Genomic DNA, 15,938 nt, shown 5'->3' with positions numbered 1-15,938 from the left:
TTTGTTGTTTGGTGCTGATCTAAATAATCTTTAACCCTTTTGAAGCTCTTTGCCAGCACATTATGTTCATCAATCATCTGTTTCAAATCTGAACTAAAAATTCATCCAAATTTCCTGTATTGCTGGCTGCTGCCCTATTTTTGAAAAATAAGAGAACATAATAGATGTGTTATGTACTATAATGATGAACATTTGATATATCTTATAACAAAAAAGAATATGTTAAGCATTATGAGATATTTGTTAAAATTTTGAATCACATAAAAGGGGTTCATCCTATTTGAAATCTCATTTTGAGTATCATAGATATACAATTGAGCAAACTTTGGTTGTCGTTCTTCAGTTGGGAGTAAGAAACCAATCTTACGAAAATTATTCTTACTCAAAATAAATTGTGGAGCAGCTGTGCCATTTTTTAAAGTCGTGTCAACCTTTCCTCCTATTGAAGTGAATGCAAACATGCTATTGTATTGACAAATATTTTGCATGTAGTGGGAGCTTCTACTATCAATTTAATTCGTCAAATTAAACAGTAGGTGAGGAGGTTTTCTTAAGAATGGAAGTTGAATCTTTCCTTTCATACAACACATTGTAAATTTAGGATTATAAGTCTCTTTTGTCTTTTCAGCTTTTTCTTCATACCAAAATGAAGCTCCGCAAAAATTACATTGAAAAGCAAAATCCCCAAGATCATAGGTTTATGCAAACATAGTTAAATATGACAATCATTTCTTTCAAACAAAATAAATATTTTCGAAGATTTATTATACCAATAAAAGACTACCTTGTTGTTCACCACCATCGAATATGGGATCATTAAAATCATTTTACTCATTGGAATCTGCAAGTGGTGTTTCCTCAAGATCAATATCTTCTAAAAAAACAATTTAATATTAGTTAAATTTCTTCAGAAACTCATGAATTCAAAAAAAATATTTTATTATTTACTGAGTACCTTGTTGTTCTCCATCTTCAGGTATAACATTGTCAATTCGATTTTAATCATTTGAAATCTAAATTGGCACTGCACATGAGACAACATTTATTTTTAAATCAAATGGAAAGTAACTGTTAAATTATAAATTGCAGTTGTTTACGTGTGGTTGGAAAATAATAAGACATCTTTACATTTCTCTTAGGGATAAAAAATTGTCCTTCCAGTTTCAATGAAATCAGTTGCTCCATTCCATAAAATAGAGGAAATGATATCATTTTTTGGATGACGTGCTTGCTAGTCTATCAATCGGGTACTCTTTGCGCTTTAATTAGTCAACGGTGAAAATGAAGATATTGTTTCTGCAAAATGAAATATTTTGCATTTGATGAAAGAAAAAAAAAGAACGAGTTCATTATGAAATGAAAAAAAATATTTCATTTAAAAAATAAAAACACATTCATAGTAGGAAAAAGAAATTGAATGTCAAATAAACCTTATATTGCAGGCGTATGAATCAATGATTGCGAATGTCCTCCTTGTATAAAAAGTTTTGTGCAAGAACCTTCATTTTGACTTGTAAGTTTATTTCCTGCTAAAAAAATAATTTCAAATGACAATATTTAATAATTTAAAATGAAAATTTTTAACTACGAAGATTGTCATAAAAAAAATCACCAAGTAAATAACTTGTATGATGTGTAAATCATTTTTTATTTGAATTCAAATAATCATAAAAACTCTATAGTTTAGGATGAAATTAACCTTCAATAGGAGTGTTTCGATTAAATGATGTTTCGATTAACCCCATTAATTCCTTAGTAACAATACTAACAACAGTAATTGCTTAATATCGGCAATCAATCTCCGGTTGAGAATACCTACAGGCAAAATTTCATCCAATTGTTACATTAAAAACAAAAAGGCCAGGAAGGGGATCAATTTGGGCCTTTGGAACTATTGTTTATAATTTGGTTTAGTTTTGAAGAAATCAAATAAATTATTTTTTTTAAGAAAAAATATTTTTTCATGTTGTAAGAGAATTGTTTTCTCTTATCAGAGATTCTTCAATTTTCGTGCAGCATTTTTTTTAATAGATATGGTCCCACACAAGTTGTGTCTATAACATAAGAATTTTTTTTGAGTAAACACCCTTTTTGGTCCCTAGCAATATTAGCTAAATCCATTTTAGTCTCTGGCAATAAAAAAGTACCAAATTGGTCCCTAAAGTTATGAAAAAAGGGCCACGTTAGTCCTTCTGTCAACTCCTCCGTCACGGTCAAACTAACGGTGCCCATGTGGCACGTTATCTGCTGACGCGGACTCCACGGTGGACACAGTGGAAAGCTGGACGACGACGTTTTGAATCAAAAGGATTGCAAAGCTTTCAAAAGAACCAAACGACGTCGTTTTATTCTTGAGAAATCAAGAGGCACCAACACTGCAAGTAACCGTGGAGACTCATTTTTTTCACTAAGTTATTGCATATGATTGGAAGACCATTGTTGACCTCCACTGGAAGCTTCGTTGAACGGTGAGGGTTGTCGAAGACGGTGGTTGCAGGGAAGGCAATCGAGCGTGGACTTTGAAGGTTGTCGAAAGGCTGGTCCTGTGGTGGTGATGGGAAGTTCGAGTTTGCTGGTTTTCTTACATGCAGTAAGGTAAGTGTTGTTTTAGAAAATCTTCAATATTTGTGGTCCCCCCTCACCTCATGTTGTCTATTCTTTGTTGGATGATGGTCCCCCATGTGCGCTCCATTGTGAGTTATCATGGTTAGGGTTTAAAAAAAAAATACCCATTTATGTATGTGGTCCCCTTCACTACCGGTTTGTAAAGTATATTGCCATTTTTTAGTGCATTGTGGTCACGAATTTTTTAGTGCATGCATAATTTGTAAAGGTGCAATTTTTTTCCACGTTATTGGCTTGTCCCCCCTCTCGGCAGTGATGAGTTTGATGTATATGGTTATTGCCATTTTTTAAATTGGTTTGTGGACCCTGATGTTCGCATGAATTTATTGTAATTTACAGCCCTGTGTTGATTTTTTTTTCCAGATGGATGAATATAAAGTGATAAGGTATCATCTGGGGGTGTGTTGAAGAGAGATGATAAAGGGGTCCTAACCTATGTAAATGGCAAAGTGGTTGACTTACCTGAGATGGATGCTGACTTCGTCAACCTGTGTGACCTTGATACTCTGTTCAAGGGTTATGTGTATGAGATGTGTAAGCAAATGTTGTGGCTCATGCCAAACACAACGGATTTAGACGTAGGTTTAAGGCCTTTGAATACGGACGCTGATATTGTGGAGATGGTGAAGGCTGCATTGAGTAATGGCAAGCTCATAGAAATTTATTTTGAAGATTGCATTGCAACCCCTGTCTATGTTTCACCGGAATAAGTTATTGCACATGCACATGAGGGTGGCAGTGGTGGGAAGGAGGATGAGGGTGGCAGTGGTGGAGAGGAGGATGAGGGTGGCAGTGGTGAAGGATTGGAGGATGAGGGTGGCAGTGATGGTGATGAGGATGATAGTGGCAGTGGTCATGGGTTTTCTACTGACTCAGAAGATAGTGTGGAGGATGAGGCATATAAACCTCCTCCACCTATGTATGATACAGAAACAGAGAGTGAAGAGGAGTGCAAGGGGAAGAGTAAAGCTGTCCAAAAAAAAAAGCAAAAAAGGAAGAAAAAAAAGCAGGTTGAAGAATGAGGTGATGCTTGGTGCATATCATCGTTTTTGTGTAGGGGCTGATTCCAGCACTGCAAGAGGTGATGCCTGGTGCATATCATCGTTTTTGTGTGCAGCACGTTTGGAAGAATTTCATAAAGCAATGGAAAGACAAGGCAATTCGAGCCATGGTTTGGGAGTGTTCAAGATGCACCACTGTCCCCCAGTTCCAGCAATGCATGGCACGGTTGAAAGTAAAGAATGAGGCTGAATGGAAGTACTTGGATGGCATCCAGCCCTCAAGTTGGGTGAAAGCTTATTTCATCCACTGGCCGAAATGTGATAATATCACAAACAACATGGCAGAGGTGTGGAATGCCAAGATCGTTGGATATAGGTCAAAACCGATTATCACTCTATTGGAGGAACATAGATGCTACATTATGAGGAGGATGGCTGCACATCATAGGGTGTTAAGAACTGTTCGGGGTAAAATAGCTCCTGCTCAGCAATTGAAACTGGATCAGTTAAAGGTTCTTAGCAATTCATGGACACCCACTTGGACTGGAAATCTGCAGCAAGATATGTATGAGGTCAGTGGGAAAGGTGATAGAGTTGGAGTCAATTTAACAACACATACATGTGCATGCAATGTATGGCAGTTGACTGGACTGCCTTGTGAGTATGCTATAGCAACAATTTGTCACAAAAATGAGCCAGCCGAGAACTATGTCCATCAATGGCTTACAGTGGATGCATTGCATGCCACATATAAGCACACCTTAAACCCAGTTAACTCGGACAAGTATTGGCCTGCATCTGATGAACCCAAACCTCTTCCACCAAAACTGAAAAGGCCAATTGGGCGTCCCAAAAACACAGGAAGAAGGACCCAACTGAAGACCAAGGGAGCATGACAAAGAAAGTTAAAAGGACATATGAAGCCAAGTGTAGTAAGTGTGGTCAGACTGGACACTATGGCAAGAGTTGTAAGGGGCCACCAGCTTCTAAAACAGATAAGAGCCAAGAAGACCACAATCTGTGAGGATTGGCACAGACTCAGTAAATGAAATCCCATTAAGTCAAGGAGGCTCGTCAGAAATTGGTAGTTCTCAGGCACAACAAGTCAACTTGAGAGGATGCAACCCACCTCCTTCAAATCCAGAAGAAGCAAATGCAGTGTTGACTGAAGAGACAATGAAGGCAGCCAGCACTTACACACGAAGCAGATTTATGCACTTCATGACAACACCTGGTTTCATGCCACCAAGGCGATCCTCAAGAAAATGAGCTGCTGATGAAGAAGAACAAGGGAGTAGTGCATGAGCCAACTGAAAATGAGTGGATATAATGCCCTTTTTTTGTAAATTCTGGCCATTTTTTTTGGAGGCCTTTTACAGATATAATGTAATCATTCTGATGCATGCCAAGATTGTATTTATAGGCCTCACTTATGATTCCTATTAGTTGGCTTTTATTTGTAATGCACTACTGTTTTGTAGTTCTAGGAAGACAATTATTGTGGATACTGGTTATATTCTATACATGCATGTTAAGTGCCATTTATTTTGGTTGATGGCTGATGAATGATGCAGGGTTGTTACAATGTTTAATTTTGGACTTTTTTTTAATTTTGTCCTATGTTTGGACATATTGGACAACATCTGTAACTGAAATCTGTCTTCTCTTTTGAACTTGTACTGGACAACATCTGTTTTGAAATGTGACTATTTTGATCTGTTTGGGGACCAATAAGGGGCCCGTGCATTTTGTTAGGGACCAAAATGGTCCTCGTGCAATTTGTCAGGGGCCAAAATGGTAGTATTTATTTTGCCCTGGTGCACAAATATGGCCCTTTTAAATATAGAACTTCTATAACAGCAATTTCATGATTTATGCATCTATATCTGTACATGGCTTATTCATTCCATGCATAACTATGCAATAAGTTAGGGACCATTAAGTCCACTGTGCATTTTGTCAGGGACCATAATGTGCCTCGAGTAACATTGTCAGGGACCTAAATGGCCCTTGTGTTTTGCAATCGGTAACAACATTATGCATATCAGTATGCAACTTCTGTATGTGCAATTCATGAGTTATGCATCTCTATCAGTAGCAATCTAATTAGGCCATATGATAATACACACAAACAGATTGGAACTAACAAATAATTTGAATAACATAAAGAAGGAGTACTCATTACAATTCACTGAAGGAAAAATACATTTGGGTCACTTGTTTTCACTTTTACCACACTAACAACAAACATACAGATCATTATCACAGCAACACAAGCACCTAAGACCCTAGCTGACCTATCAACTGTCCTAATTTTTTTGTCCATCCTATGTAACTCCCCCACCAACTTCAGGTATACATCATTCAGTTTTCTATCCTGCTGATGAAGCTTCATTCCTTGCTCAGTAATCTTCACATCTTGCTGTCTCATCATCATCTCCACATACTTCAACTTGAAGTTCATTTCAGCAACATCCAACTCCACAATGTGAATTCTTGCTTCTTCCAGTTCCATGGGTTCATTACACATGTCATCTACCCATCTAAAAAAATCACAATAGGGCTTCTTCTCCTGAAAAAAATAAACACCATGGTTAGCAAGTGTTCCAACTCAATAAAGGGGCAGATTACAAATTCGTACCTTGAAATTAGGACACCCAAGGAAAGCCCTGTTTGGGTTCCTCTCAGTTTTGGAGGTATAGACAATACTTTGTCTCCCACATTTGTACCTCCAACCAGTGGTCCTTGCCATTGTTCTTCCCCCCATTGATTTACTCCCACTTGACCCCCCCGATGCCAGAAGAAACACTCATCTTCTCCCACGCCCAGAAATTCGGTTGATGGCTGAATGTCTTTCGTCGAGTTTCAATCATCAAAGTGCAAACATTCTGGGGGCGTTTTGTTGTTTACAGATTTGCTCATCAATTTGGGGGATGGAGTTTTCGGTTTAGGGTTCGATTGAAGGCATTTGGGTTTTTTTCAATTTGAGGGTTCATTATTTGGGTTTTATCAATTAATTGGATTCAAGTAAAACGACGTCGTGCTTTCCATGGAAAGCTTTGCAATCCTTTTGATTCAAAACGTCGTCGTCCAGCTTTCCACCGTGTCAACCGTGGAGTCCGCGTCAGCAGATAACGTGCCACATGGGCACCGTTAGTTTGACCGTGACGGAGGAGTTGACAGAAGGACTAACGTGGCCCTTTTTTCATAACATTAGGGACCAATTTGGTAATTTTTTATTGTCAGGGACTAAAATGGATTTCTCTAATATTGCTAGGGACCAAAAAGGGTGTTTACTCAATTTTTTTCTTAGTGCATGAGAAAATTGAAACCCTATTTTTTTCATTAGGAAAAGATTGAGGTGCTTTTAATCTGAGGACAGAATTGTAAGTTCCAAAACCCTTGGAACTAAGGGTGTGCATGACAAACATTCTGTTCTGGAACTGGATCTAAAAAGAAACAATTCTTTTCTATTTTTGTACCTTAGAACAATTTTTGAGAAAAAAAATGTGTTTGATAACATATTATATTTTTTTTCCGAGAATCAGAATTGCGTTTGATTACACAACAAATAACAGATAAAAAATTATTCCTATTAAACATAAATTTTTTTCGGATCATCACTTTCCTTTTCATAAAGTGTGGCAGTAGTGATTGTGGCATAGTGGTGGTGGCGGCAGCGACGGTGGCTGCGGTGGTAATGGTGGTGGTGGTTATGGTCATGGTGTCGGTAGCGGTGGCGTGGTGATGGTGGTGGTGGTGATGATGGCATGGTGGTGATGGTGACGACAGTGGCTGCGATAATGGTGGGAGTAATGGTGGCGATGATGGTGGTGGCAACGACGTAGTGGTGGCAGTGACAATGGCGTAACAATGGTAGTGATGGTGATGATGATGGGATGGTGGTGGTGGTGGTGGTGGTGACGGCAGTGGTTGCGGTGATAATGGTGGGATGGTGTTGGTGGCGATGACGTGGTGATGGTAGTGGTGATGAGGATGGCATGGTTGTGGTGGTGACAACAGTGGCTACGACAATGGTGAGGGTGATGATGGCGATGGTCGTGATGGCAGCGACGATGGTAGTGATAAAAAAAAACCAAATAAAGATAAGACAAAATAGCAGAAGTTGCCAGCCAAATGTTTAAAGCCATATGCCAACTAATTAGAAAGAATTCAGTTCAATCACAAGCACTCAATAACTTCTATGCATATGCTATTTAAGAAAGAACAGAAGAATTATGTCCTTATGTTGTGTTCTTACTGTCTTACACTTGCTTACTATCAAGGCATAGTTTTCATTTCTTTTGCAGGCAAGAAAACACCTAGAGCTCAAATACCCAAGTCATAACAACGCATACGTTAGCACAAGGGTGGAATTGCCAAAGCTCCAAGTTTTAAGACCCCAAACAAATCAAGTTGAACAAGAAGTCTCTAATACCCAAAGAACATTCAAATACCACCATTAGCAATTGAAAATAAAAATAAACCCAAGCAATTAAGTGCATCCCATCATCTGCACCATAAAATGTGCCCATGACTAATGAGAAACAGGATCAACACCATGTATAAGAACATTATCTAATGAGAAGTCTCTAATACCCAAAGAACATTCAAATACCACCTCGGTGGCTGCTTTTGGTTCGGTCGCCATAGATAAACCTGAATCAGCAGGTAATTCAAAATCAAATGTGCATATATTTTATGATTTTAGAAAAAAGGAAATAAAAAAATAAAAACAGTGATTAGTATACATAAGTTTCCAGTGCAGCAAAAGCTGCTCAATTGAAATCAGCTCGTTGGACAAAAACGTGGAGCTAATTTCATAAATGTCAAGTGGTAAGAGCCTAAGAGGAGCTAATGACATAATATATATATATTCACAGGGAGAAAACGGAAGAAGCTTCTAACTAATTCAAGATAAGTGAACTAATCTTTGCGGCGAAACAGACGACTCCACCGATCCATAAGTTTTTTTCTCGTTGAATTCTTGTAGAACTTTGATGAGGGAGCGTGCTTTCTTTGCAGCATGAGGTGTACCATTCGTAAGAAGTGAATAAAGCAAAGGCATAAGTGATGGGTCCTTTGCTAAAACACCCAGTACATCAGCACCAACATTGACACACAGGGATAGCAAAATTGAAACACAGTGTTCCTTCCCTGCACGCGATGTTGCAGATTGCAAAATCCCAGTTACCAATGGCAAAGCAGAGGCTTGTAATACACCATTAGCTCCCTCAACACTCCCTGCCAAGGCTACAAGAACTGCTAAACAATCGGTGATAAGATCAGCTTTATCAGAAGAAGCTAAGACACCAACAAGCGCAGGAACAGCACCAGCTTCAAGCACCTTTGGGTGATTCCTAGGAAATAAAAGCAGCCCAAAAATTGCAACCACTGCATTCTTTTTCCCACAAGTTGTTCCTTCCTTGATCATTTCAACTAAAGCAGGAATTGCCTCTGGGTTTTCCCCTATAATTTTTCTGTACTCTTTCACCGAAGAAAGATAAAATATTGTAGCACCTGCGACTTGGCGAGCTTCTAGACTATGCCCCCTTTTGAGAACTTTAAGGATCGGTGCCAAACCCCTACTATCCATAATAATTTTCTGGCCACTGTTATGCTTTGATAGCTTCATCAGAGCAGCGATTGCGTTTTCTTGCGTGGTTCTATCATCCGTAGCTAGAAGATCTAGCAGTGGTGGCACCGTGCCCATTTCAACCAAGCACGCCCTGTTGAAAATGTTGGACCTTGCAAGCAAACGAATCTCAAAAGCAGCTTTTTTTTTCTGTTCCTCGGTTCCAAAAACTAGCCTACGAGAAAGAAACCACGACAGGAACTGCATGGCATGTGCTGAAGCGGGACTACCTGGTTCGATGGTCCTGGCTATGTTACGGTTGCAATCACTCGACTTGGTTATTGAGATGTTGTTATCTGAACAGAACTGTTGGATAAGCTTTTTAAGCATTGTGTTTGGTAACAACTCTGTTGTCGTTAGCTTCTCCAATGTTTTGGGGCATATCATGTTTCCTGCTTTCAACCATTTTTGAATTGAGGCTCGGTTGTATGTTTGTCCAGTGGATACAGTCACTGGATCCGTCATTAGCTCGAGCGAAATTGGGCAACGGAAATCTTCTGGTACTCCGCAGCTTAAAACCTCTGCACCTGCACCTGCACATGCACCATTAAGGGATTGGAAATCAAGAGTTTCGAATATGACTCCTCTACAATAACATAACAACCCCATTAAGCTACTCAACAATGGAACCTCTCGCTCATCGTAATCCTCCAGACCTCTTATTTGGTCTTCTAGGAATTTGATTTCTTTGTTACAATCACTCCAATTTGTAATTTTAAGGTAGTCAAGTATTATTCCCTTAATGGTATCCACGTGAGGCTCGATTCCCCTTTCGAACTTATCCAAAACTGAATGAACATGTTTGACTTGGCGTTCATCGTCTGGGTCGAGTTCGAACTTGCCTTTCCTAGCTTGCTTGGTAACTAACTCAACTAACTCTTTTACCTCACCGCATGCCTCAACGGTATGGAGGGGCAACACGTCGAGAGCTGTGGCCATGGCTCGAATGAGGACCCGAAACTGTGCCGCGACGTATTGGGATTTCATCAGCATCCAAAGGCGTGAACCTTCGCGAGCACAGTCTTGCATTAAGAAGTGGATTTTTTGGAAGGTGAGGTGGAGCTCTGAGAAGCAGAGAACGACGTCGTTTGGGATAACTGAACCACTGCCTTGGATTTCTTGGAAGAATAAGAGAAGGATGGTGATCTGGCGCGCTGTTTCTTTGGCGTTTCTTCGTTGTGTGATGAAGGAATTTGATTGAAAATTGCATATGTTTTGTGAGAGAGTGATTAAAGAGGCGAGGAGGGTTGCTTGAGATATGGCTTCGCAAGGGTGCACTGCTGGAAATGATAGGGCACGACGATCTGTTGATGGTGGATAGGGTTTAAGAGACATTTTGAATTTGAAACAAATGAGGAAAAACAGGGGAACTCTGTTTTTCTGAATCTCCCGAATGTTTGGTTATTGTACTACGAAGGTAGTTCAATTCTTATAGGTTGGATACAGAAAATATTTTCAGTATGTATGATCACTGGATATAGTTTTTATCAAATATAAAAATAAAATATGTTTATATTATCTTTATCTTTATAATTATTTACTTTTATATTCTTATTTTTTTTTGTAAGGTAATATCTATTACTGTTATACTAAAAATATGCTTTTGAAAATGGTTCGTTAAGCTGACTGGACCATCTTCTCGACTCGTGGCACGTGGTTGAGATTCTGAACCTAGTGAGCTGTGAGTTGACTCAGATGATTGTGTAAGTCAAAGGGGATGGTGGTTTATTTGGTAATTAATTAATATTTTATATAAAAAATTCGGATTAGTAGATGGTGAGGTAGGGTGCGTTCTATCCACGTTACCGGAGATCACTTTTTTTTTTATTCATGTATTTTTTTTTTTCATTTTGATCCTCTCATTTATACTATAAAAATTGAAGGTCCCCGTGCATAAAAAATGCACTCTTATGTTATCCTTCTCCTTTTTTTTTGTTTCTTTTTTTTTCCTTTCTAATAAATCATATGTATTGTTTACAGAAGCCAAATCTATTCGAAAAGGATTGAATATTAAGATTTTAAACCCACTTATTCATCTCTTACCCCACTTATTCATTTCTCCTATGCCAACTTACCATCATTTGATTTGTTTTTTTCTTTTTTTCTTCTTTTATTTTTTACTTGTTTATGGATAAATGGGTAAGGATTTTGATTTTAGGGGGAGTTTGGTTCAAGAAATTTTTTTGAAATAGTAAGGAAATGAGATAGATAGAAAAATGATTGGAAAGATAAATAAAATGAGATAAGTAGAAAAATGTAAAAAAAAGTTGTTTGGTGGGGAAAAACTTTACTGGAAAAATTAGGTAACTTTATGAAATCAACAGTGCATTAAAAGCCAGATAACCGATTTTTCGAAAAATCCCACCTTCAAATTAGGTTTCTAAACAGTGCGGATATCTATGTTTCTCATAAATCCAGACAAATTAGATAGATGGGTTTTTGGTGAATAACGTTGAAACAAATATGATATTTCTAAAAGCCATACTTGAAAAAGAAAGATATCTGCTGAAAAGCTCCCAACCAAACACCACCTTACCTTAGATGATATGGTACATGAGCCCGAAAGCCTCAAAGGAATGCCTTGTGGGTCCCTAAGCACCGGCCTCACACGTGGACATACCATCTGGTGACGTGTGCCACTTTGGAAGATAACAGAGCGTGTTTGGAGCAAGGATGAGTTTGAGACTAAAGACATATCACATATCCGGATTTTATTATATTTTTTGAAAAATAATAAAATTTAGGGTGAGACAATGCGTTTTTTTCTTTTTAAGACTGAATAAATCATGATAAAATTACACATTAGCTATCAAAAGAATCAAACTAAATTAGCGACTTGTATAAATTTGATTAGTAATGGAAGTGCTTTTAATTTTTTTTTAGAAGCACATTTGATCCTGCTTAAGAAAAGGAACGTCCGTGTATAAATGTTACTAAGTTCAGAGGCATAAAAATAAAATAACGTCTAGAATATTTCACTATGATTGTCGGCAAGGCTAAGGATGAGGTAATGACTTTAATCGTTGGCTTTCGGTTCAAAACCTAATTTAGATTCAAGATTGCATGCTGATCAAGGTGGCGTTTTTTTTTAATATATATATAAGATCAAGGTGGCTTTTGTTATTCGTTAGACCTGACCTAAGATTTTATCTATATAAGCATTAATCAATTAATATTTTTATAAATAATTGAGATATTAATATATTGAAAAATAAGAGGCATATATAGCAAAAACATGCATAGGCCCAGCATGCAATAGAAAAAGAAGAAAATTAATTAGGATAATAAATGTTGGTAGGAGAACTGTAGGTGTCTATTGGTTATGAAGCACCGATACTTCAAAAACTCTGACGTGTCGTATCTGACACCCTTTGACACTCCGACACTCTCCGACACTTCAACGCGCCTTGTTGAAATTCAAAAAAAGATTTAAAGGTTATGTTGCATTGCGTTTTTAGTTCTAATTATTAGATTCGTTGGATTACTATTACCATTTTATTAAATTTAATATAAATATTTGTAATATCTTATGTTTCTTTACAAAATTAATGAGTATTATAAGTTTAGCTTTATGTTTTTTTGTTAAATTATTGAATAATAAATATAATAAACGCAACATAAATTAAAAAAATTATTCAATATCAAAACGTGTCTTAACGTGTCAAAATCTAACATTTTTTAGAATTAACGTGTCGAAATGTGGTGTCGTATCGTGTCCCGTGTCCTGTATCGATATCGGTGCTACATAATCTATTGGTGATATATCTAGATTTTTCTGGTTATGATCAATTCCAGTATTGATGTCTACACGGTCTAATTTGAATGCAAATGGATCGTTATATCACGTACAATAACATATCGCATTCCACGATTCGTATTTCATTAGGAATCCTTATTTGGGTCACAATCCATGCAATAGCTTCTGATATTATTTACAAATTAAACTATGATGTCGATGGAAAAGCACTAAGCTTGACGTGGGCCAATCACATAATGACCAATCTAACGCGTTTCCTTTTCACATCATAATTATCCAACTGAAAAATAATAATATCTAATTACTATATGATAAGGGAAAATGTTGACACTAAAGCGGCTGTTTGATATCGAGATTTTTTTAGAAATTTAGAAAAATGGGATGAGGTAAATTTTCTTTCCAATATTTGATACGAGGAAATTGAAAATATTTCTGGATTTTTTTTCATCATTTCAATTTTAATTACAAAATTTTAAATGAAAATACCATTTGATATATGGTATTTTTATTTTCTCATAACATCATTCTTCAAAAAAATTTAGACCTATTAAATACCTTTTTGTAACTTATTCAGAAAAAAAAAATTACACTATACTCTCAGAATTTTTTTTTTCTGGTAAAAAAAATCTTCTTTACCAAACGTTTTTTAGCAAGGAAAAAAAAAGAAAAAAGAAAAGTCATTATCCCTTTGGTGGATCAGATCAAACATGCATTATGGATTACAGGTGTGCTAGAAGCCACCGTTTTGAAAGATAATAGCTAAATTGGCCATTCGCATTAAGGTCCACACTGTAGAGGCAGGTTAACCTTTGTGCAATGTCCAAAGTGGCTTTCCTAATTGTTTTGCGTGCTTCACTAAAATGACAATTTTTTTTTTTTTATTAGAAATTCTTTTGGATTTTTTCAAGATTTAATTGCGAGGGATGACATGTTAATTCTAAAAAATGTCATATTTTGACACGTTGGGACACATTTTGATATTAAATAAAATTTTTAATATATATAATATAATGTGTATTTAATACATATAAGAGTCCATAATAAATCATATAACAAATCAAATATTTAAATTTCATAACATAAATATAAATATAAATAATGTTTCGTATTTTGTTAATTTTTCATGTCAAATTTTATAATAGAAAAAAATTAATTTATAAATTATTTCTTTTATATTTAGTTAACAAAATAAAATTAAGATTTAAACAAAAAAAATGTGTCTGAAAACGTGTACGAGCGTGTCCGAGCGTTGACCGCGTGTCGAAAAAAGTTGACTGCGTGTCGAAAAAACTTGTCGGAACGTGTCGGAGAGTTGACCGCTTGTCCCCAAATGTTGACCGAGTGTCGAACGCGTGTCCGAACGTGTCCGTGTCGGACACGTGTCCGACACGCAAATTTAAAAAAAAATTGTGTGTCCGTGCTTTCCAGGTCATATCATGTATCTACTACACGCAAACATTCTTCCACACGCTTTGCTTCTTGGCCTTCATGAGCACACCTGGTTTTAGGCCACCAAGGCCTGCCTCAAGAAAATGACCTGCTGCTGTATATGACCTGAGAGTAGTGCATGAGCCAACTGAGAAGGGTTTATTATTATGTGACTGACTATTTTTGAAAATTCTGGCCATTATGTATTTGGAGGCCTTATTATGTAAATGTTTTTTTTGTAAATTCTGGCCATATTGTATTAGAGGACTTTCTTTTAATTCCTGGCAGTTGGCTTTATTTTGTAATGCACTACTGTACATCCACGTCTTCAAATATAATGATACTGAAATCATGTTCCAGCTATTATGTTTCACAGAGTTGATGAATGTTTAAGTTTACCATTTTTGATGTTTTTTAACTAATATATGTAGTTGTAGTTCTTGTACATACATATCTTCTGGTTTAACAAATTGGACTGCATACGAATCCAATTTAATGTCATGTTCATGTTTTGTAAAATTAGATTGCACTCCTGTTTCTGATGTAATGCACTTCTGTTTTGCAAAATTGGACTCCATAGAAAAGCAATGAAGTCATGTGCCTATTTTTCTCTGGTTAGGGACCAATAAGGGCCCCGTGCTTTTTGTCAGGGACTAAAAACGTCTTCGTGCATTTTGACAGGGACCAAAATGACCCTCGTGGTTTTGACAGGTACCAAAATGTCATCGTCTCGTCTTCCACGGTATCCCACATCCAAGCCGCGTCAGCAAATTAACGTGCCAACTGTGCACCGTTAGTTGGGCCGTTAGGTGGGAGTTAACGGAAGGGTGAACGTGGCCTCTTTTTTGTTATTTCAGGGACCAATTTGTCCCTTTTTTTATTGCTAGGAACTGAAAAGGACTTCGTGAATATTGCCAGGGACTAAAAAGGATATTTACTCTTAAAAAAATTAGGTAAGTGACCTTGAATTTTATTAATGTTGTATTTATATTAATCAAACTTTAGGTTGGTGACTTTTAAATTTTATTAATTTAATTATTTATATTATTATAACTTCAAGTTAGTGGCCCTAAATTTTATTAAATTCATATTATTAGTGTACTTTCTCAAAAAGTATCATTTAGAAATAACTTGAAATCTTTTTCCAATATAATAACTAATAATAAAACTAATTACAATTTTTTATTGCTGAATTTAATAGTTTAATTACTGTGTTACATAAACTATGTATTTATGATATGCTTATTAATGTTATTTTATTATATTTGTGTAACACAGGTTCATCATGGATGGTAACATGATTAATTCGGGTCCCGAAGAATATGGTGTGTTAAGTAGGGATATGTAAGAAACTCATGTCTCCCAAGTTGTATGGAACACGGGACTACCGAGGACCTTGAAGATTCGTAGAGCGACATAGGGTGCTGATAATGATCCTCATGATTCGTATAATATTCCCGAGCCAGTGGCTGAGCACCTAAGACATTCAAGT

At 36.7% G+C, this 15,938-nt stretch overlaps 1 protein-coding gene across 1 annotated transcript; it reads right to left on the bottom strand.

Moving 5' to 3' along the window:
* Nucleotides 1-8,298: 8,298 nt before the first annotated feature.
* Nucleotides 8,299-10,687, bottom strand: LOC133308713 (U-box domain-containing protein 19-like). Its single transcript, XM_061509395.1, has 2 exons — nucleotides 9,918-10,687; nucleotides 8,299-9,794 (listed from the first exon to the last, which is right to left on the bottom strand). The coding sequence occupies exons 1-2, from the start codon at nucleotides 10,594-10,596 to the stop codon at nucleotides 8,539-8,541; spliced, it is 1,935 nt and encodes a 644-aa protein (XP_061365379.1). The 5' UTR covers nucleotides 10,597-10,687; the 3' UTR covers nucleotides 8,299-8,538.
* Nucleotides 10,688-15,938: the final 5,251 nt, after the last annotated feature.

The sequence above is a fragment of the Gastrolobium bilobum genome, unplaced genomic scaffold (assembly GCF_033153095.1).
Source record: "Gastrolobium bilobum isolate Gb01-03AN ecotype WA unplaced genomic scaffold, APGP_CSIRO_Gbil_v1 utg14120, whole genome shotgun sequence".
Lineage (NCBI taxonomy): Eukaryota > Viridiplantae > Streptophyta > Magnoliopsida > Fabales > Fabaceae > Gastrolobium > Gastrolobium bilobum.
Note: the sequence above shows the minus strand (reverse complement) of the source record. Positions and strands in the feature narration are given on the sequence as shown.